Source organism: Microcaecilia unicolor, chromosome 2 (assembly GCF_901765095.1).
Source record: "Microcaecilia unicolor chromosome 2, aMicUni1.1, whole genome shotgun sequence".
Classification (NCBI taxonomy): domain Eukaryota; kingdom Metazoa; phylum Chordata; class Amphibia; order Gymnophiona; family Siphonopidae; genus Microcaecilia; species Microcaecilia unicolor.
In genome coordinates, this window is record NC_044032.1 from 69,169,176 (window position 1) to 69,190,929 (window position 21,754).

General features: G+C 43.0%; 1 protein-coding gene across 4 annotated transcripts in view; it reads left to right on the forward strand.

Annotated features, from left to right (window-relative positions):
• Positions 1-21,754, forward strand: part of RAI14 (retinoic acid induced 14) — a 266,149-nt gene that overhangs the window by 127,532 nt on the left and 116,863 nt on the right. For all 4 annotated transcript variants that reach the window (XM_030193017.1, XM_030193015.1, XM_030193019.1 and 1 more), the window contains exons 3-4: positions 4,838-4,968; positions 21,324-21,412. In XM_030193017.1, the coding sequence (XP_030048877.1) occupies positions 4,838-4,968; positions 21,324-21,412 (220 nt within the window). The remainder of the gene's footprint in view (positions 1-4,837; positions 4,969-21,323; positions 21,413-21,754) is intronic.

Sequence of the window (21,754 nt, forward strand, 5' to 3'; positions counted from 1 at the left end):
CTGCATCTGGTAGGGATGAGTAGTTGCTTGTAGTTTCCACCTTGCTTCCTTCTCTCTCCTCCCCCAAACTGCTCAGTCCTCGTTGGGGATTGTACAGTATGTCTTGCTTACAGTTTAAGTTTTTGTAGGAGGAAGAAAAGGTGGGGGAGAGCTCTCTGGGGCAGATGGCACCTGCAGCAATCAGTGGGGGAGTTTTAAAGAGACTTTCCCTCACTTTAATATTCCCTAGTCTCTTGTTTGTCCTGTTTGGCCTAATTAGGTTGTAAGCTCTATTGAGCAGGGACTGTCTCTTGTTCAAGTGTACAGCGCTGCGTACATCTAGCAGCGCTATAGAAATGATAAGTAGTAGTAGTGACTAAGGAGGAAGATCTCTTTCAGGAATGGCAGTGGCAGCTTTTGGACTATAGTAAGACACAGTGCAGAGCATGGGGACTGGTCAACAGTGTTTGAAGCTGGCTGTAGCATTCGGCGAAGGCGCAAGCAGCGATTACTGCTGTCTCTGGAAGGGAGGAGTGCTGTTGCTAGTGGTGCTGTACAGGCAGCAGTTCCTGAAGCTGTTAGTTTCACCCTTGTGGAAACTTCTGCCTTTACGGAGCTGATTTGCTGTGCTCAGGTGACAATTATGTTTCTTATGGGCATTGTGGGGGGGGGGGGGGGAGCTCTCAGGGGCCTCTGTCAGTAGAGTTCCTTCTGATTTGAGCTGCTTTACATGTGTTAAAAATGAAAAACCTTAGCACCACTGTTCCCCCCCCCCCCCCCCCCCCCATTTTTACAGCTTTTCCAGCTCTCCCTTGGCAAAACAGACCATTGAGCAGGGTTGAGTATAGGCTCTACATAAGTGTTAAGTAAGCCTTTATCTCCTCTTTTTTCCTCCCAACCCCTTCCTTCCCCTCGTCTAGCACCTTCTCTCTCCCCTCTCCTCCCCTCAACGATGCCAACACATACTACCAGACACCTGCCCCCAGTGCTTTTTTTTTTTTAAAGGAAAAAAGGTACTGGTACTCACAAGTAACCTTAGGGGCGGGTTCACTATGGCTCTGCCCCTACAGTAAAAAAATCAAAGGATCAAAATACCATATATCCAAGTTTATAGAACAATTCTAAATACAAAATATGGTAAAAAGACAGGAAATACAGGAACCAAAGTCACTATTTTTAAAAAATAGGGATGAAAATACCTCATTAATACCTTAATACACAATGGGTGGAACTTGTAACCACCTTTAAGTGTGATCTGTCAAACAAGTCATCATTGGTCTGGAAAAACCTCCCAGAAAAAAAAAAGGGTTGTCTAGTAGATCAAAATTTCAGAACTTTTAATTCTCAATTTCTACCAACAACCAAATAGTGAAAATATAATACTTAGCTTAAGCTGCACAGCAAAACGGTTCAAAAACTGTAGAAGATTGTCGCTGCGAACATTCTCTAATAATCCTTGAAGTAATGCCAACTTGACTTGTGTATTAGGCAACCGTCCCAATGGGGACCCGCTTCGCAAAGGCTTCTTCCGGAGACCTTGCCAATTGTTTAGATGACCTATTTCTGCGGCACTACTGACTCAATCAAATCTGCCCCTACATTAGCCACACCCCTTTTACCAGCCATGGCACATATAAACAGGCATCATTGAAAATATTACACCAGTGTAGGAGAAGAAAAATAACTTGTGATATTTTTTTCATTATAAATTTCTGTAAGCTCCAGTATACCCAAAATAACACAAACCATATTAGCACACAGACCAGGAATTAGGAGAACAGTCTTGCCAAATCTGAAAAACAATGTTATCAAAATCTCAGAACCAAACAGATTCCTATTTAGACACTTGGCCTTGCAGTCACACGTGCAGAACAGAGATAACCCTTCTTCAAATTCTTCAAAAATTAACTTGAAATCCTAAGAAGCTAGATACTGCACAATACCAGAAAAAGAGAAAAAAAAACATATTTCCTCCTATACAGTGCAAAATAAAACGGATGTAAATTCTCAAATTGGATATATTCGAAACACTAAAATGAAAATAAAATTATTTTTTTCTACCTTTATTTCTGGGGGCTTTGTTTTTCTGATTATGTTGGTCATCTCTGATTCTGCTACTCTCTATCTGTTCTCTTAACTCCGATTCCAGGTTTTCCTTTCCGTTTATTTCTTTACTTTCCTCCTTTCTTCTTCATTTCTTGCCCTACATCTATAAGTAAAAGCTGGGTCCTCCACGTATTTGACTGGAGGAGGTATAGAGTGAAACCCGCTTTTGCCTATTTTCTCCATCCATGTGCAGTTTTTCTCCTCTCTTCCCTTTCCCTCATCTCCATCCATATGCATCTCTTTTCTCTCTCTTACCTCCCCCTCTATCCATGTCCAGCATTTCTCCTCTCCCTTCCCCCTCCATCCACATGCATCTTCTTCCTCTGTCTTCCAGCCCCGCCATCTGTGTTCATCATCTCCTTCCTCTGTCTTTCCTCTCCTCCATCCATGTCCAACATTTCTCCTGTCTCCCCCTGCCCTCCATCCATGTGCATCTCCTTTCTCTGTCTTTACTCCCCTCCATCCATGGCCAGCATTTCTCCTTTATCCCCTCCCCTCCATTTACATCTACTTCCTCAGTCTTTTCTCTCCTCCATTCATGTCCAGCGATTCTCCTCTCATCCTTGCCCTCCCCTCCATCCATGTCCAGCGGTTCTCCACCCTCTGCTCCATCCATCCATCCATGTCCAGCGGTTCTCCACCCTCTCCTCCATCCATCCATCCATCCATGTCCAGCGGTTCTCCACCCTCTCCTCCATCCATCCATCCATCCATGTCCAGCGGTTCTCTACCCTCTCCTCCATCCATTCATCCATGTCCAGCGGTTCGCCCTAGTCACCACTTGCCCCCCCCCCCCCCACCTGCCAGCCTTCTTCTCCTGTGACAGCCCTTTTTTTGTTCCTGCTGCCCAGCATTTAAATCTGTTTTACCTTAGCAGTGGTGGCAGGAGTGAAAGAAGGAGGCTCAACTCTAGCATTCTCTTCCCTCAGTGTCCTGCCTTCATGGAAACAGGAAATTACATCAGGCACCAAGGATAACTATATCCCTGTCATGGGTCTCTGTGACTGCCATTAAATCCAAATCACTCTTCCTTCACAGCCTCTAGATCCAGAACCTTATTTCCCATACTATGGACATTAGTATATACTGCTTTCCAGATGCTGCCACTTTTCCCGTTTGTGTAGAGGTATTTAATGCTTCACTTACCTGAGCGCTTATACTTACCTGGAGGCTTTGATCACCCAGACCACAGATTCTAGTTTAAAGCCCTCTTCAGTAGGTTAGCATATACATGAGGGAAAGTTTTACCATACCTGTGTTTTGCATACTGTTGGGGTGGGGGAGGGGCGTCAGAAAGGGGTTGTGTGTACATTTGAGAAATAGGGTAATGTAGAAAGCTACAATCTATATTGAAAAAGGACATGGGTGGAGATTGGTTTCAACAAGAACTGTTCTCCAGTACTTCCTGTGTAAAATAAAATAAAAAAATCTTTCCAGCCCTCTTATTTGCTTATGCATTAGATCACATTTTTGGAAGGGGGGGGGGGACTTAGTTCTCTGGAACCTACAACTAGATTTGGCCCATTTTTAAACTTGATGTCTTTTTTTTTTTTTTTTTTAATCATCAGTTTTTCCCCACATGCTAAATTTCATGCCATTCCGAGTTTTCATAAAGGTATTTTGCCCCCAGGCATTTTCAAACCTTTTGTATTTTTTCCCAGCTTCTGGTGTGGAAAGACATATACACAATGTCACAAACAAAACAAAAAAAAAACTATTCATACATTTGTCAAAACAGTAATCTCAACTCCACGTTTTCTGTTGTGGAAAGAAGAAAATGGGGCTTATGCATCTATAATGCTGTATTTTTCCATGCCCCTTTGACACTGCTTAACAATTTTTGTTTCTGAAATTGATTTTGAGTGGGGAGGGGGGTAGATGCTTGCCTTTACACTGTGGGGAATGGGGGGAAGGACTGTTTTGTCATTTTCTATAGAAATTCATATTTGCAGACTCCATTATATTTAAATGTACAATTTTCACCTATTTTTAGAAATTTCCATGTAGACACTTCATTTGTGAAAAGTTTGAAGAAGAGGTATTGGAAGGAAAATGGTCCATGCTAAAAAAAAAAAAAGCATTTTTCTATATTTGTTGAGTGTTTCCATATATACTTTGTAAAAGGAGGTTATTGGAATTAGTCAAAATGGAAATAATTGCGGAAGACACACATCAAATTCAGTGCACATTCCTCAGGAGTGACTGGGTTAGGTTTCTGGAAATCACTCAATGCTTTGCTTTCTTGCTGAAGACCTGTGTGTGTTTCAAATAGTTCTGACCTTCCTAGAGGTGCCAATAAGTCCTTAGAGTGAATGTATGACAATTTCTTGCTAAGGGTCCTGTTTACTAACTTTTTAGTGCACGCTAAAAATTAGTGTGCACTAACGATAGACACTCACTATATTCCTATGGGTGTCTCTATCATTAGCCTGCACTTAAACGTTTGTGCGCCTACAGTGCAGCTTAGTAAACAGGGTCCTAAATTACCTGTATGTTCCTGTTATGCATAGTGAGGTGTTAACAGCATACTGTGTGCAAATGTGTGTAGTGTGGTTATAAACAGCTGAGTAATTAACCGTTTTATTTCATGTGTGTGTGTGTGGTTTTGTTTCATTAATTTAAAAAATTTGTATTCTGCCTTGCAAGTAAGTGGATCACAATAAAACATATACACAATAATATTACAGACAAAAACAAAACTCTTCATATGTTTGTCAAAGCAGTAATCTCAACTCCACGCTTTATTTTACAGACAAATGAGTGGAATAAGAATGATGAGCGTCTGCTGCAGGCAGTGGAGCATGGAGACTCGGAAAAAGTTGCTTCCTTGCTGGCAAAAAAGGGAGTCGGTGCTACCAAACAGGACAGTGAGGGTAAAACAGCGTAAGTAATCCTTGTTTTACAGGAAACAAAACCAGCTTTTGACCAAGCTAATTATTATAAGTTCTACCAAGAAATATGTGTTTTTGGGGAACAGTTGTTGGCCGTGGGCTGGATTATCTGTTCTTGCCTGGATTCAAAACTTGTTTTAGTTCTGCACCTTTATTTTATTTTTATTTTTTTTTTCATTGGAAATACTTCCATGTTTTCTATCATAAATCTAGAACAATTTTACAGCAGACCAAAATTACAACAAAACTTTTTATCAAATGCCTTGTGTAGATTGAGCAGTGTCTGTCGTCGTCGTCCCCCCCCCCCCCCCCCCCCCCCCCTTCACTGCACTTCTTGTTTAAAAATGCACAATATTATACCAAGATGCTGGTTGGATTTATCTTACGTCCTGGCTATTTTCTAAAATTAAAATGTGGGTATTTTTTTTTTTCCAAGATTTGATTTTCTTTTTTACTTTAGATTAATGGTTAGATATCTTTACTTTTAAAAATGTAAATATACTTGGACATGTTCAGTTGCTTCTTTTTGGTATTTAAGAAATGAACATTGCACAAGCTCAGTACTAAAAAGCAGAGTGAATCACACACATACATTCCTGTTAGGTAATGTACCGGTGCTATATAGATTGTTTAAAATATCAGTAGCTGTATCCTGTTGCTTTACTTTTTGATCTGGTTCTGAGGTTCTCTTTTCTTTTAATATATTCTATTTAGAATAATTGAGAACTTTAGGTTCCTTATGTCTCCATATTAAAGAAAACTAACAAGGAAACGTAGAGAAAATTTGGGGAGTCCAGTCTAACTGCATATTAAATTTATTTAAATCTGTTGACCAGGATAGCCATGTTAAGACAATTGTATTCCAGGAGACAGTAGGGTATGTCAAATAACCTGTTTTGAAAAAGTAAAGTTAAAAAAGTATTGTAATTCTGTAAGCATCTTACAAACTTGCTATCATATATTTTCATTCATAGCAATTTTAAAACTATTCGAATTAGACATTTATGCAGATTAGAAATTTTAAGTTTGCCTAAAGTAAGACACTTTATGGTTTATTAGGTTTGATGATATACCACCTTTCATCAAGGGGCTGCAAGATGGTTTATAAAAGTAAAATATTTGGGAAAGAACTACATAAAAAATAGGACAGAGAAGTAGAAAGGTGGAGAAAAGACAGTGTAGTAGAGGAGAATGGTGAGAGTCCAAATCTAGAGAAGATTCCATGTTGCAGCAACGCTCTCACTGGTTCAATATAGCCCAAATCCCAAATCAGTTCTGGCAGTGATGTACTGAGAGTGGGGGCAGAACGGCCATAGTCTCCTGGTGTTGACATGAAGAGTGTGCTGGTCAAGCACCTATCTCCTGTCCTCAGCCACAAGAGCAGCGGTTCTATCAGGTGTCTGGAAGGCAGTAGACAAAAAAAGGCAGCAGCTGCAAAGATGAAAGCTGTGCAGACCCTTTCAACCCCTGCACGCACTTGATCTGCCCCACCCTGCCCCTCTAGTGCATTCATCGGTTGGCCTCTGTGTTGAAAATAGTGGATATTTTTTCTTTGCTTCTATTTTTTTCTGAAAATAGAATAAGTGAGTACAGACTAACTTCTTATTTGTGTGTGTGTATACCAGTCCTAGCCAGGGATTTTCCATCTTTTCTCAGTTAGCATCCACCTATTTAACTTAAAGCACATTGCGTTGTACAATATGTTCATTGCTTCAAGGTCTAAAGTCAGAGCCAAGTGATACATATTGTGAAAGATCCGTCCCTCCTCCAGGGGTTCTCAGGATCCCGTCTCCTCCTTTGAGACTCCGGCTATGGGCCAAGCTTCATGCCTAGCCCCATAACCCACTGTAATCCACAGGGTACAACTCGGGTAACCAATAATTCCAAAAGAAAACCAGCAAGTTTTTATTTCCTTGGTGCTCACAGTCCAGCAGTTCAAAATAAAACAGGAACAAAAACACAGCCCCCACTGTTTTCCCTCTTCAATGGAATCAGCCCAGCAGGGTAAAAAGAAACATAAACCCCACTGCTTCCAGAACTCAGTTCGTTCCCCTTAAACAGGCCTACAGCCTAGCGCTTCCCCCCTCTGGGGAGCGTCTGCAGGCTACAGCTCAAAAAAACCAAAACCACTGCTACATGTCTTCCCCAGGTGCAATGGCAAACAGTTCAAAAAAACATCTTCCTTTCTCTTTGAGTAGTTCACACGGGGAAAAAACAATAATCCCTCCCAAAACAACACACTTGTCACTCTGAGTAGTTCAGCAGTACACAGTTCCAAACCGCTTGAACTCTATGGGGAGATACAAGGGTCCCACTTTCACTATCACTGACCCTGCTCCCGCATGACCGTTTTCTTTCCCCTTTTAGTCCAGCTTTCATACCAAGAAGTCACCTGCTTTCTCAGCTTTTTTCCCAATGATTGAGCCCATGCTGCTATGTCCATCGGCTCCTCCATGCTATCCCCCTTCTCTCTCTCTCCAGCCTCTTGCCACTCCATGGGTTCCTCGTCTCACCCTTTTCTCAGCTGTCCCTCCTCCTCCTGATTACTACTACTACTTAACATTTCTAGAGCGCTACTAGGGTTACGCAGCGCTGTACAATTTAACAAAGAGAGACAGTCCCTGCTCAAAGAGCTTACAATCTAATAGACAAGTGAACGGTCGCTCCGATAGGGGCAGTCAAATTGGGGCAGTCTGGATTCACTGAACGGTAAGGGTTAGGTGCCGAACGCAGCATTGAAGAGGTGGGCTTTAAGCAAAGACTTGAAGACGGGCAGGGAGGGGGCTTGGTGTAAGGGCTCAGGAAGGTTGTTCCAAGCATAGGGTGAGGCGAGGCAGAATGAGCGGAGCCTGGAGTTGGCGGTGGTGGTGAAGGGTACTGAGAGGAGGGATTTATCCTGTGAACGGAGGTTACGGGCGGGAACGTAAGGGGAGATGAGGGTAGAAAGATAGTGAGGGGCAGCAGACTGAGTGCATTTGTAGGTAAGAAGGAGAAGCTTGAATTGAATGCGGTAACTGATCGGAAGCCAGTGAAGTGACCTGAGGAGAGGGGTGATATGAGTATATCGGTTCTGGCGGAATATGAGACGTGCAGCAGAGTTCTGAACAGATTGAAGGGGGGATAGATGGCTAAGTGGGAGGCCGGTGAGGAGTAAGTTGCAGTAGTCCAGGCGAGAGGTAATGAGAGCGTGGACGAGAGTTCGGGTGGTGTGTTCAGAGAGGAAAGGGCGAATTTTGCTGATGTTAAAGAGGAAGAAGCGACAGGTCTTGGCTATCTGCTGGATATGCGCAGAGAAGGAGAGAGAGGAGTCAAAGATGACTCCGAGGTTGCGGGCAGATGAGACGGGGAGGATGAGGGTGTTATCAACTGAGATAGAAAGTGGAGGAAGAGGAGAAGTGGGTTTTGGTGGAAAGACGATAAGCTCGGTCTTGGACATGTTCAGTTTCAGGTGGCGGTTGGACATCCAGGCAGCAATGTCGGATAAGCAGGCCGATACCTTTGCCTGGGTCTCCGTGGTGATGTCTGGTGTGGAGAGATACAGTTGGGTGTCATCAGCATAGAGATGATACTGGAAACCATGAGATGAGAAGGGGTCCAAGGACAGATCCCTGGGGAACACCAACAGATAAGGGGATGGGGGTGGAGGAAGATCCATGAGAGTGAATTTTGAAGGTGCGGTGGGAGAGATAGGAGGAGAACCAGGAGAGGACAGAGCCCTGGAACCCAAATGAGGACAGTGTGGCAAGAAGTAAGTCATGATTGACAGTGTCAAAAGCGGCGGATAGATCGAGGAGGATGAGGATGGAGTAGTGGCCTCTGGATTTGGCAAGGAACAGGTCATTACAGACTTTAAAGAGTGCTGTTTCTGTCGAGTGAAGAGGGCGAAAACCGGATTGAAGCAGATCGAGGATGGCATGAGAGGAGAGAAAATCAAGGCAGCGGCTGTGGACTGCGCGCTCAAGTATCTTGGAGAGGAAGGGTAGGAGGGAGATGGAGCGATAGTTGGAGGGACAGGTAGGGTCTAGTGATGGTTTTTTGAGGAGTGGCGTGACTACGGCATGCTTGAAGGTGTCGGGGACAGTTGCAGTGGAGAGAGAGAGGTTGAGGATATGACAGATGGAGGGGGTGATAGCAGGAGAGATGGTGTTAAGTAAGTTGGTGGGGAAGGGATCAGAGGAACAAGTGGTGCATTTTGAGGAGGAAAGAAGGCGGGTGGTTTCCTCCTCGGAGATATCAGGAAAGGAGGAGAAGGAGGTCTGGGTTGGTTGGTTCAGGGAGAGGGTTGAAGGGTGAAGAGGAGGAGGTGGCTTGGTGGTGAACTCAAGGTTGATCTTTTGCACCTTGTCGCGGAAGTAGTCAGCAAGTGATTGAGGAGAGAGCGAGGGGGGTGGGTGGGAGCGGAGGGCACTTTGAGGTTAACACTGATTAACCTGATTAACCTCCGGGGACACCTCCCTTGCCTTGTCAGGGTTCTCCCCTGGAGGCTGCTGGCGAGGATAGTTTCTGTACCAGGGTTTTCCCCGGGGTTGATGGGTATTGTAGTTTTTCTCCATCCTCCATTTTCCAGTGGGAAGGAACCCTTTTCTTTTCTCCCGCGGAAGTAGCAAAGGCAAGGCTCTGTTCTGTCTCCCTTTTCTCTTGACCCTCGTCACTTCTTCCTCTTCCACTTCCATTCTATCCACTCCCTCGTCCTCCTCTTCACAATATGTATATAGATTTATGACCTGACATAAGTCCATCCTGACAGACTGATTCAGTTGTGAATTTTCTCTCATTACATTAATGATCTGTATGTCCAGTTTCTTTAAGGAATGGAAGACTCCATATTTATACATGCAATGGGACAGATCAGAACTGGATCAAGTTATCAAGGTTGATCTGTTGGTGGCAACTCTTCATTTACACTGTAATCAGTTGGATTAATACATGCTGGCCTTTGTTTTTTGGAAATTTATTTATATTTAGCTCATCTTTTTTAGTAGTAGCTCAAGGTAAATTACATTCAGCTACAGTATTTATTTCCCTGTCCCTAGAGGGCATACAGTCTTAAGTTTGTTCCTGACAATGGAGGATTACTTGCCCAAGGTCACAAGAAGTAGCAGTAGGATGTGAAAAGGGCTTCTCTGGTTGTCAGCCCAGTGCCCTAACAACTAGGCTAATCCTCCACTCATGAATCTGCATAAAAACACATTTAAGAAAGAGAGCTGTGTGAGAGCTGACTGAGAACAGACAGTTAGCCTCGTGTCCTTCCTACATCCATACTGATAGGTAGAGTCTGGTACAGCAAGTGCTCCCCAGCATTCTTCTAAAACTTTTTGGAAGACGCCAACCATGCATATATGCTTCTTCCCACCCCACCTTCATTACAGAGGACCAACTCAGTCTAGATTTTGTTTTTCCATGAAGCTGCTCTGGGAGCTGCATCGGAAACTGGGACTGCATCACAATCGAGAGGGTTTCCACCTTCCTTGACATCAAACCTAGATAGCAGCCTCCAGGGTTTGGCATCATTTAACTCCCTCCTGAGGGCAAGGAAGGATTTGTCAGTATTCTCATCATTGTTGAGAGATTCCAATGATTTGCATCGGGTGGAAGCCAAGAAGCATTAGTATTGAATTGATCTTCGGTGCATTGAGAACATTAAGGCCACCAATGTCCTTGAAGTGCCGTGATGTGAAAGCTACTCATCCTCCTAGGAGCTGAGTGGGGTGCACCAGCCTCCATCAAGCTGAGACCAGGTCACTGATACTAGCCCAGTAACTTTGAATGATGTGACCAAATGGCCGAGCCCCATCCTACATCGATGGCAGTTCTCGAGCGACTCCAGGCCATGCTCCCAGAAGAGATGGGGCACGTGTTTGCTTGTCTAGAAGCTTGGGTATTGAGGGCATCAATGCCAGAAGCTCAGATGTTCCAGCCATTCTGGAAGATTATGCACTGCCTGCGGGGAACATGTTGGCACTGAAGCCTTTAGGAGCATAGGAAGCGACAATCACCAAACTGGTGTCTATATTGAGTCCCTTGAGGGGGAGGTCTCCTCAGGGCATTGGGGGTGGTGGGGGTGTCCATGATTTCTTGGATACTCCTGGTCCAGGCTTGACAATGATGTCAAACATGTGAGGCAAGCAGAGACTCGGACTGCTCTAAAGGAGTACTTTTATGAGTCTGATTCAGACACTGGTGGGTGACTGAGGAGGTACCAAAGGTTCTTTCAGAGGAAGGGATGTCTCTTGTCTTTCCTGAGACCCTCCCTTCCACATTAATGGAGAAAGTCGTCTCCAGAAGAACTCTCCTTTTTTGACTTTGTGCAGGAGATGTCTAAATCTGTCCTATTTGATTTACAGATTGAGTTGAACTCATGGCCAAGATTTGAACATCCTTCAGTGTGACATCCCCGTCCCCACAAGGAAACTGTGACAGTGTCCCTGCACAGAATCCTTAAACTGGTACAAATGAAGCAGTGGGAGCAAGTAATTCATAACGGCAACTTTATGAATAGTCCAGAAGTGTCTGAGATTCAAAAAGCTCCAGCTTCTTCACCATTCCGTAGTGGATGGATCTGCTCTCAAAAGAGCCAAGAGCCCAAGACTCATTCCTTGGTGCCCCCAGGGAAAGAGGCTTGGACTTTGGTCTTTTGAGTGAAAACATTTTCCAGAACGCTATGCTTGCTTCCCACATAGCTTTTTTTTTTTTTTTTTTTTTTTTTTAACCAGCTTTTAATGAGCATGCACTCGGGAACATTGTATACAGTGTGACAGAGTTAGCAGAAAATCTCCCTTGAGAGAAAGCTGAAGATCTCCTGTCAGTTTGTAGCTAAAGAGCAGGAGTGCTTAAAGTGCATGGCCTAGACAACTTAAGGTGCTTTTAATATGGTATCCAGGGCCTCTGAAATGAGTTATACAAACTCATCTGGCTGCATGTCTCAGACCTGGAACCAGTGGTTCAGGAGAAACTGGTGTATGTGTTATGCAGGGGAGGTAATCTTTTGGGTGACAAGGAGGAGGTTACAGACCTCATCAAGAAATGTTCTAAGATCATCAAGTCACTATACTAGTTTGCTCCTAGCTCTGCCTCCATATGCAGAAGGTATTTTGGTGGCGGACCATGGAGGATCTACTACTCTCAAAGGTGTAGGTTTCTTCCCCCTCTGAGTCCCTCCCCCTTTGAATAATCAGGACTCTCACTCTTGTCCATGGTAGCAAAGGGTCCAAAAGTCTCAGCCAGCTCACTAGTCAAAGCAAGGGACTAGTTTTTGATTGACTCCAGGGGTGCATAGACCAGCAGAAGAAAGGGGGTGTTGATGCCCCTATATAAGTCGTTGGTGAGGCCCCACCTGGAGTATTGTGTTAAGTTTTGGAGGCTGTATCTTGCTAAGGATGTAAAAAGAATTGAAGCGGTGCAAAGAAAAGCTACGAGAATGGTATGGGATTTGCATCACAAGACTATGAGGAGAGACTTGCTGAACTAAGCATGTATACTCTGGAGGAAAGGAGAAACAGGGGTGATATGATGCAGACGTTCAAATATTTGAAAGGTATTAATCCGCAAACTAACCTTTTCCGGAGATGCGAAGGCGGTAGAACGAGAGGACATGAAATGAGATTGAAGGGGGGCAGACTCAAGAAAAATGTCAGGAAGTATTTTTTCACAGAGAGAGTAGTGGATGCTTGGAATGCCCTCCCACAGGAGGTGGTGGAAGTGAAAACGGTAACGGAATTCAAACATGCGTGGGATAAGCATAAAGGAATCCTGTGTAGAAGGAATGGATCCTGAGGAGCTTAGTCGAGATCGGGTGGCAGAGCCAGTGGTGGGAGGCAGGGCTGGTGGTTGGGAGGCAGGGATAGTGCTGGGCAGACTTATACGGTCTGTGCCCTGAAGAGCACAGGTACAAATCAAAGTAGGGTATACACAAAAAGTAGCACATATGAGTTATCTTGTTGGGCAGACTGGATGGACCGTGCAGATCTTTTTCTGCCGTCATCTACTATGTTACTGTGTTTTTATGTCTTTATCTACTGTTATCTACTATGTTACACACTTCATTTGGAAAGATTTGTTCCAGATTGCCCATTGAGGGTGTCAAATTAAGCTGTCAGTACCAGGAATTACTTACAAAGAATCTCTTACATGCCAAATAGGTTGAACCCATTTCATCAATGGAAAAAAAAGGAGATTGTATTCCAAGTACTTCCTGGTCACCAAGAAGATAGAGGAATTCTATCCCATTCTAGACCTAAGGGCCCTGAACAAGTATCTGAGCAGGATGGTTTCCCTGGACACCCTACTTCCCATGATTCAAGAAGGAGATTGGCTATGCTCTCTGGACTTAAAGGGTGACTATATCCACATATAGATAGATCCTAGTCACAGGAAGTATCTGAGATTCCACATAAGGAAACACCATTACCAGTACCATGTTCTTCCATTCAGCCTCATATCAGCCACAAGGATCTTTATAAAATGTCTAGCAGTAGTTGCAACATCACTACACACACACTAGGGGTGCACTGTTTCCCTATCTAGATAATTGGCTGGTCAAGAGCACATCAGAGAAAGGGAAAGGGACTTGATATACCACCTTCCTGTGGTTTTTACAACTACATTCAAAGCGGTTTACATAATATATACAGGTACTTATTTGTACCAGGGGCAATGGAGGGTTAAGTGACTTGCCCAGAGTCGCAAGGAGCTGCAGTGGGAATCAAACCCCAGGATCAAAGTTTGCTGCACTAAGATGCGAAAGAATCAAAGCTCAGAACCATTTGGGTGCTAGAGCTACTAGGGCTCATTATCAGCTACCCCAAAGTCCCACCTCAGCCTGTCCCAGGATTTGGAGTTCATTGGAGTCCTGCTGGACACAACTTCAGTCGGCGCTTTCCTTCCAACCTAATGGATAGAGGCTGTCACCTCTGCGGTTCAAAAGGTTCAACAAAGTTAGCTGTGTCAGCTCAACAGATTTTGAGTTTGACTATACATTTCACTCTTGTGGCATGCCTCAATTTGAGGCTAGCTCAATTGACCCTGTCTTCCAAGTGGACTCAAGCCATGGAGAGCCTTCAGAATGTCATCAGTGTCACGCTTTCAATAAAGGAATCCCTGTCTTGATGGCTAATTTACAGCAATTTGGAAAAGACTACCATTCCAAATTTCACATCTCCACATGACACTAACAGATGGAATCCCTGTCTTGATGGCTAATTTGCAGCAATTTGGAAAAGGGACTACCTTTTCAAATTCCACAGTCCCACAAGACACTAACAGATGCATCCAACCTGGGATATGAAACTCATGTAGATGGTTTCCACACCTAGGGTCTGTGATCTGCTCAGGAGACAGCACCAAATCAACCTCCCAGAGCTAAGAGCTATATGCAACAGTCTAAGGGTGTTCAGGGATCAACTAATGGACAAAGCTGTATTAATTTAGACAGACAATCAGGTCGCAATGTACTATGTCAAAAAGCAAGGAGGCATGGGATCATACCTCCTGTATCAGGAAGCAGTTTGGATGTGGAAGTGGGCGCTATCCCTGGCAAGGAAAAACAAGAGTGGTTTCTAAACATGGGCATTGCCCAGATCTTTAGAAAAGTGATGTAGTAAACGTGTTAGTCCACTTTTAAAGGTAATAAATAGAAATAAAAGAAAATAAGATACCTTTTTTATTGTACTAATTTAATATATTTTTAAATTAGCTTTAGAAGGTAACCCTTCTTCAGATCAGAATAAGCAAATGTTGATAAATAATAGTATATGTAAGTGAAACATCAAAGCATTCCAATGACAGCCTCACAGGAAAAGGGTGGGGTAGGTAAGGTGAGAAACATGGGTGCTGGGTGGGTGAGTGACAGGGAGTGATGCAAGGTAGATAAGAGGGTGACAAAGCAGTAGAATTTTATGGTTTATAATGGGCTAGAAAACTTAGATCTTTAAGTCCTGTCTGGTGTGTGTCAAAATCATTATGACTTCAAAGGTCTTGTGTTCCTGGATTTTTAGTTTCCTTTTAGTATTCTCACTAGGCTCAACCCCAAAATAATTTCCAAGAATGTTACCTCCTCCCTTAAACTTCCCAGGGAAAACCTATTGCAATACAAGGAAAAGATATACATACAACCTAGTGCTAGAAAAATCGTTTGTTTGAAAATCTTTAGCATCATATCTGTTAGTTGAATGTTCTAATGCAGGGGTTCCCAAACTTTTTCAGTTTGCAGCGCACCCCCTCCACATGGATCTCCCTTTCCCTGCAGCCCCCTCGTCTCACACCAGCACACCTCTGCCTCCCTGCAAACCCTCGTCTCACACCACACCACGTCCATGTTTTGATATGGACATCCTCGCAAAACATCCCAATCTAGGGGTGGGGATGCCTATATTTTCGAAAGAAGGATGTCCATCTTTCTTTTCGAAAATACCGGCAGGGACGTCCAGATCCTTAAATTTGGTCATCCCTAGACTTGGTCATTTCTGATTTTCAGCGATAATGGAAACCAAGGACGTCCATCTCAGAAACGACCAAATGCAAGCCATTTGGTCGTAGGAGGAGCCAGCATTTGTAGTGCACTGGTCCCCATGACATGCCAGGACACCAACTTGGCACCCTAGGGGGCACTGCAGTGGACTTCATAAATTGCTCCCAGGTACATAGCTCCCTTACCTTGTGTGCTGAGCCCCCTCAACCCCCCCCCCAAAAAACCCACTACCCACAACTGTACACCACTACCATAATCCTTACAGGTGTAGGGGGGCACCTAGATGTGGGTTTTGGAGGGCTCGCTGTTCCTCCACAAACATAACAGGTAGGGTGGGGATGGACCTGGGTCCGCCTGCCTGAAGTGCACTGCACCCACTAAAACTGCTCCAGGGACCTGCATACTGCTGTCATGGACCTGAGTATGACATCTGAGGCTGGCACAAAATATTTTGAAAGATATTTTTTGAGGGCAGGAGAGGGGTTAGTGACCACTGGGGGAGTAAGGGGCGGTAATCCCCGATTCTCTCCAGTAGTCACCTGGTCATTTCGGGCAACTTTTTGTGCTTTGGTCTTAAGAAAAACACGACCAGGTAAAGTCGTTCAAGTGTTCATCAGGGACGTCCTTGTTTCCTTTGATTATGGGTCGAGGACATCCAAGTGTTAGGCACGCCCAAGTCCCGCCTTCACTACGCCTCCGACACTCCCCCTTGAACTTTGGCCGTCCCTTTGACGGAAAGCAGTTGGGGACGTCCAAAATTGGCTTTTGATTATACCGATTTGGATGACCCTGTGAGAAGGATGTCCATCTTCCGATTTAAGTCAAAAGATGGGAGTCCTTCTCTTTCAAAAATGATCCCGATAGCCAGAATTGCCATCTTAAGCACCACTTGGCATGTAAACACATATGCAAACCTTTAAGCTTTATTTTTATACCATTACTTTTCTAATTAGAGATCCCCTGTGTTCATCCCACGCCACCTTGAATTCCACCACAGTTCTTTTCTCCACTACCTCAGGAGGACATTCCAGGCATCAAACACCTTCTCCATGAAAAAGAATTTTCTGACATTACTCCTAAGTCTACCACCCCACAACCTCAAATTATGTTCTGTAGTTATACCATTTTCCCTTCTCTGGAAAATATTTGTTTCTATATTAATACCTTTCAAGTATTTAAATGTCTGTTTCATATCTCCCCTGTCCCTCCTCTCCTCTAGGGTATACATATTCAGATCTTCCAGTCTCTTCTAATACCAAGGCCAACTATGCATAAAGGGGAAGTTATCTCATCCTCCTCTATGATCTTCTGTAAATTTAATATTGGCCAGATAGCCCAAATCAGTTTCTTGAAGCTGTTATTTCCACTCAGGCTTCTAATTCTAGCTCTTACTTGAAGCTTGCCAGACTCAGCTGCTAATTAGATCTGCTATCTTGTCACTTTTTTTGCATTTAAGTATCTTCTGTGCTTACAGATTTCAAGAAATGCCCTCATAGAGAATAAAATGCTAACAGGCATCTACCACCCTAATCATGAAAATACTTCCTGAATTGCTTTTGCCTGCTTCCTTGGTCTTCATCATGGCCTTTTGCTCTCCTACATCTGTGGATTTTTAAAAATGCTTTCCCCTATGTTTTTCTGCCTGTTGCGCTCTCTCTCTCTTTTTTGTTCTCTTTTTAAATAAACTCTCTTAGTGTGCTGGAACAGCCTTTTAAATATAATCTGGTTGTAAATTTCACTATATCTGAGTTGTTTAACCCAAAATTTAACCCTCTAGGTTTGTTTTCTTTTACTAATGATTTCAAAATGTCAAGTGTGATCTCTGCACGCATCCCGTTCTTTCTGTATGATCTGTTGTGATATATATCCTGCATTATTTGGACCAGGCAGAGAGATTTATGAGCTTAGAAAACACTTCTCTTGTTATTAGACAAGTTAAACAAGCCTTCTATCCCACAACTATAAATTTAAATAGGTTCTTGCTTACATTTATCCATCCCAGCTTCCAAAACTTTTTTCTTTGATTTTAGCATAACACAGAACTGTTGTGCTGAGCCTTAGTAAGATTTTTACGTGCATTCTTGCGATTGCCAAACTAAAATATTTTAACTGGACTTGTTCTGGGTCAGTTTATAACCCCCTAATGTATGATTGCTGTGCCTTCACAAGGAAGGTTCTTCTCTCATATTCCTTAATTACTGGTTTCCTGTCTCAGACCTCCATAAGCTTGACTGCATTTTAAAATATACACATAACTGATGCCTTCTGTACAATACTGGTGTCTTTAGTGCAGTGTATAGTACTGAAGAAAATGCTTTCTCTTATGAAGAACAGCAGCAACATTTAGGGAAAAAAAAAGTTAGTCAACCAATAGCATTTCCTTTGGGCAGCTTGCAACAGACATGTTTTTAGCTATTATGGAAATACATCATAAACTGTGTCACTGGCTTATTTTCTTTGTAATAGTACCTTCAAGAATGCATTTGGAATGCTTTTTTGTTGCAGTATTTAAACCGTTAAGACAGACAGACACACACACAGACAAATTCCTTCTTTTTAGATTGCTGTAGAACATTTTTTGTGGCATGCTTAAATTTGGATCTGTTGAGTCTCTCCTGGTTTTCCGTAAGCTTAACTTTTTTTTTTCAGTAAATTATGGGTAACTAGAATATTTGAACTCCGAAACATTGTTTCTATAAAGCCAGTAGGAGCATTAATTAGTGATAGTGAAGTCCTACAGATCCCCTTCTGATGCGGCTCTAAACAGGAATGCACAACAGTATACTTGTAAGTAAACATGCCATGGATGCATTTGGAGGCAGAGGAACAACTGAATCATTTCTTGCCACTTTCCGTGACTTCTGTTATGTGAAAAGGAAAGATAGTACATACAGAAAAAATAAGTACTGGCTCTAATATTGCTGCATGTTATGCTATCCTTTATTTATTTTTGCGCCATCTCCCTGTCCCTTCTTACTTTGTTCCTGTGTGTTTACTCTTTCCTTATATGTGGTTTTCTTCTACGTTGCTTTTTCTCCATCTGCTCAGACCAGGTTGGCAACTTTGGTCTAGGCTCGCCTCTAGTAGATGAATGTTTCCTGGTGTTTACAATGGAAGGGGTGACCTCTATTCTTAGCCTTGCTTCCACTGTGCTGCCACCATTCCTGGTTTGTGCCTTGTGCTTTCAGTGTTGTACAGTATGCGAATTGTTTTATCAGAGTGCCATTTATTTCTCTTTCAGCGTCATTATAACATTGCTACTGTGCCTCTGGTAACAGCTTGTATAAGAAAGCAGGCCCACTACAGGCAAAAGACCCCCATTCCTCCCCAGAAATAGCACTAAAACCAACTCTACCCCCACTAATATTTGCACCATAGAAAGACGCAAAAAAAATAAATCCCCACATGTTTTTTACCCTCCACTAATGTTTGCACCATAGAGGCAAAAAATGCATGGTTTTTTTTTTTTTTTTAAATCAAAAATTTGAAAGCTTATTTTTTTATCTATAATTGGTACCCTTTTTTAGGGGGAGGTTTCTATAGGTATAGTGATATGTGAGTATGAATGATGGGTCTGAGTGTAAGAGCAGGTAACACAAGAGTTTTCAGCTTTTGACCACCAGAAAGTTTTGGTGTGGCCAGTGCAATAAAGGTGAGGGGGACCACCAATTGCTCATATTGAATGAAGAGGAGAAGATGGTGCTGGCCTTTGTGAGCTGAGACAGTGGCAGGAGCTGCTATCATTGTCCTGTATGAGCCTGGGTAGAACAACATGTATTGGCTCGCATGGATCAAGAGAGAGGCAGGAAATGCTGTCAGGATTCCTTTTGTCAGTCTAGACCCCTCCACAATAGGAAATTTATTTCAGGAGGTGAGGACAGAGGAAGTAGTGGCTTACAGAGAGCCATGGTCCTCTGTGTCTTTGCTGTTTATTTACTACTGTGGGTCTGGTGGAGGTGGTGGCAGAAGGAAAAGAACAAAAGATACTGCATGGCAGTGGGCAGATAGAGGAGTGAATGGGACAATACTGGATGGCAGGGAGGAGATATGGACAGTACTGCATAGGAGGGGGTGATAGACGACTGGGAAGGGAAAGAGAGATGGGGCAATACTGAGTGGGGAAGAGAGAGAGAAATGACAGTACTGGATAGGAGGGAGAGTGAGAGACAGAAGAGATGCTGGATAGCTGGAGGGGGGAGAAGAATTAAAACTGTAGAATAAGAAAAAGGGGAATAGGAGGGCCAGGGTGAGGAAAATAGATGGAAAGCTGTAGGTAGATTCAGTTTAAAAAGGGGGGGGGGGGGCTGAAGCCTGGATGGTGTTGAAATCTCAGTAGATAGGCAAAAAAAATGGAACCAATGTTTTGAGACCTATTTGTTGATACAAGTGGACTACAGAACAGGGGGGACTGGTGAGACGTGCTGATCTGGGTCACATAGCTTTTATCTATTTTATTTTAATGTATTTGTCACTTTTTCTTTTCTATATATCTGTATTTATAGTTTATTATTGTAAACCGCTACAAAGGTGTTAACATTTGACAGTATATAAAATATTATTAAACTTGAAATAGATCAATGTTGGAGCAGGGTGTAGTGGAGGTGTTAAAGATAGGATGAGAGAGAGAAATGACATATGGACAGGAGACCCTTAGAAAGGTAGTTAAAATAAGAAAGCAGTAACCAGAGGCTGACATCAACAGAATTAGAAAAATTAAATGGCTAGAAAACAGAGAAACTTTTTTATTTTTAAATTGAGGATGAAGTAATGTGGTAGCTAAGTTAGTCCACTTTAAATTTTAATTAAAAAAAAAGAAAAAAAAAAGAAAAATGGAAAGTAAGATGATTAACCTTTTTTGGACTAAATACATAATTTTCAACGACAAAGACAACTGCACGGGAAGGGGAAACAGACTAACCTAATTAGCTTCAACTTTTTTTTTTCTTTTACTTCATGTTGTCTCCTCTTCTCATCCAAACTCAGCATCACCTCCCTCCCAATCCTCTGCGAGTCCATACCTCTCTCAGCTTCCACTCCCTCACCATCCTTCAAACCTTACTCTTCCAGCAGCTCTAGCGGTAACACGCTGCCTGGCTGATGTGGAGCCTTGTCTCTGCCGTGTAGTGCCGCGCTGATGCAACTTCCTGCTTACGCGTGGGTGGGATCTGGCAGAGAAAAGGTTCCGGGTTGGTCAAGCAGTGTGTTGCCACTAGCACTGCTGGCACAGTAATGTTTGACAGACGGTGGTGAGGGGGGATGATGAACCTGAGGAAGGATATGATGAGGTAGGAAGCTGAGGTATGCTGGGCTCACGGGCGGTTGGGAGCCGGGGGGAGAGGGAGAGAGCAAGAGACCACCCCCCCCCCCCCCACACACACACACACACAAAATGTTTGTGTGCTCGTAGCCTGGCTCCCTCAACCACCGGCTCACAAAGTTAAGTAAACTTTAACAACCGGCTCATGCAAGCCGGCTCCAGCACACCACTGCCTTCACTGAACTTCATCGTCCTGCAAAGGCTCCTCATCCCTCCTGTTCTTGGTGCTTTTGAGCATGTCTTGGATTTTCTTGTGTACTGCCTTATATTCTTCCTAAGGAGCTGGATAATGGTAATTACTTATCTTTTATAAGTTAGAGGACAAGCAGGATATAAATAAAATAATTCCAAAAATTTTTTTTCTTGTAAAAGCTCCTCTGAAAAGTTAAATATTTCTTTTATGCTGTGCACAATAAAAATAAACAGTTTAAAATAAGAAACAAGCTTTAAAACATTTGTAACTCAAATTGTGGTTTAAGGGAATTGCAGTGGTTAGAGAGAGATTGTAAAAGAAGGCAGTCTATAAATGTAATATAATGCTGGTTGCTTATATTTTTTTTTTCAGTTTTCATGTGGCTGCCACGAAGGGATCCATGGAATGCCTGAGGATTATGCTAACACATGGAGTGGATGTGATGGCTCAAGATGCAATGGGTAAATTGCTACTTAAAAGTACTTTTCATTGAGAGAGATTTCATGTAGTTTGCCATAGGCTATATATGAACCTGCTGTTAAAGCAGCAGCACTGTCTTCTGGGTTGCTCAGAATTATAAATTTATCACAACCTTGATTCTTGATTTTTCCCTATGGTACCTTCTGGGTGTGTTTTTTTTTTTTGGGGGGGGGGGGGGAGGGAGGGGTGAATTTATTTTTTTTGTTTAGTTGGATTCTTGATATACCAGCTTTCAGTAGTGCAACCAAAGTGTTTTGCATATTGCTTGGTGGTACTGTATTTTTTCAGGCTGGTTGTTTTCTTCTCATACTTTTTGACTTTTG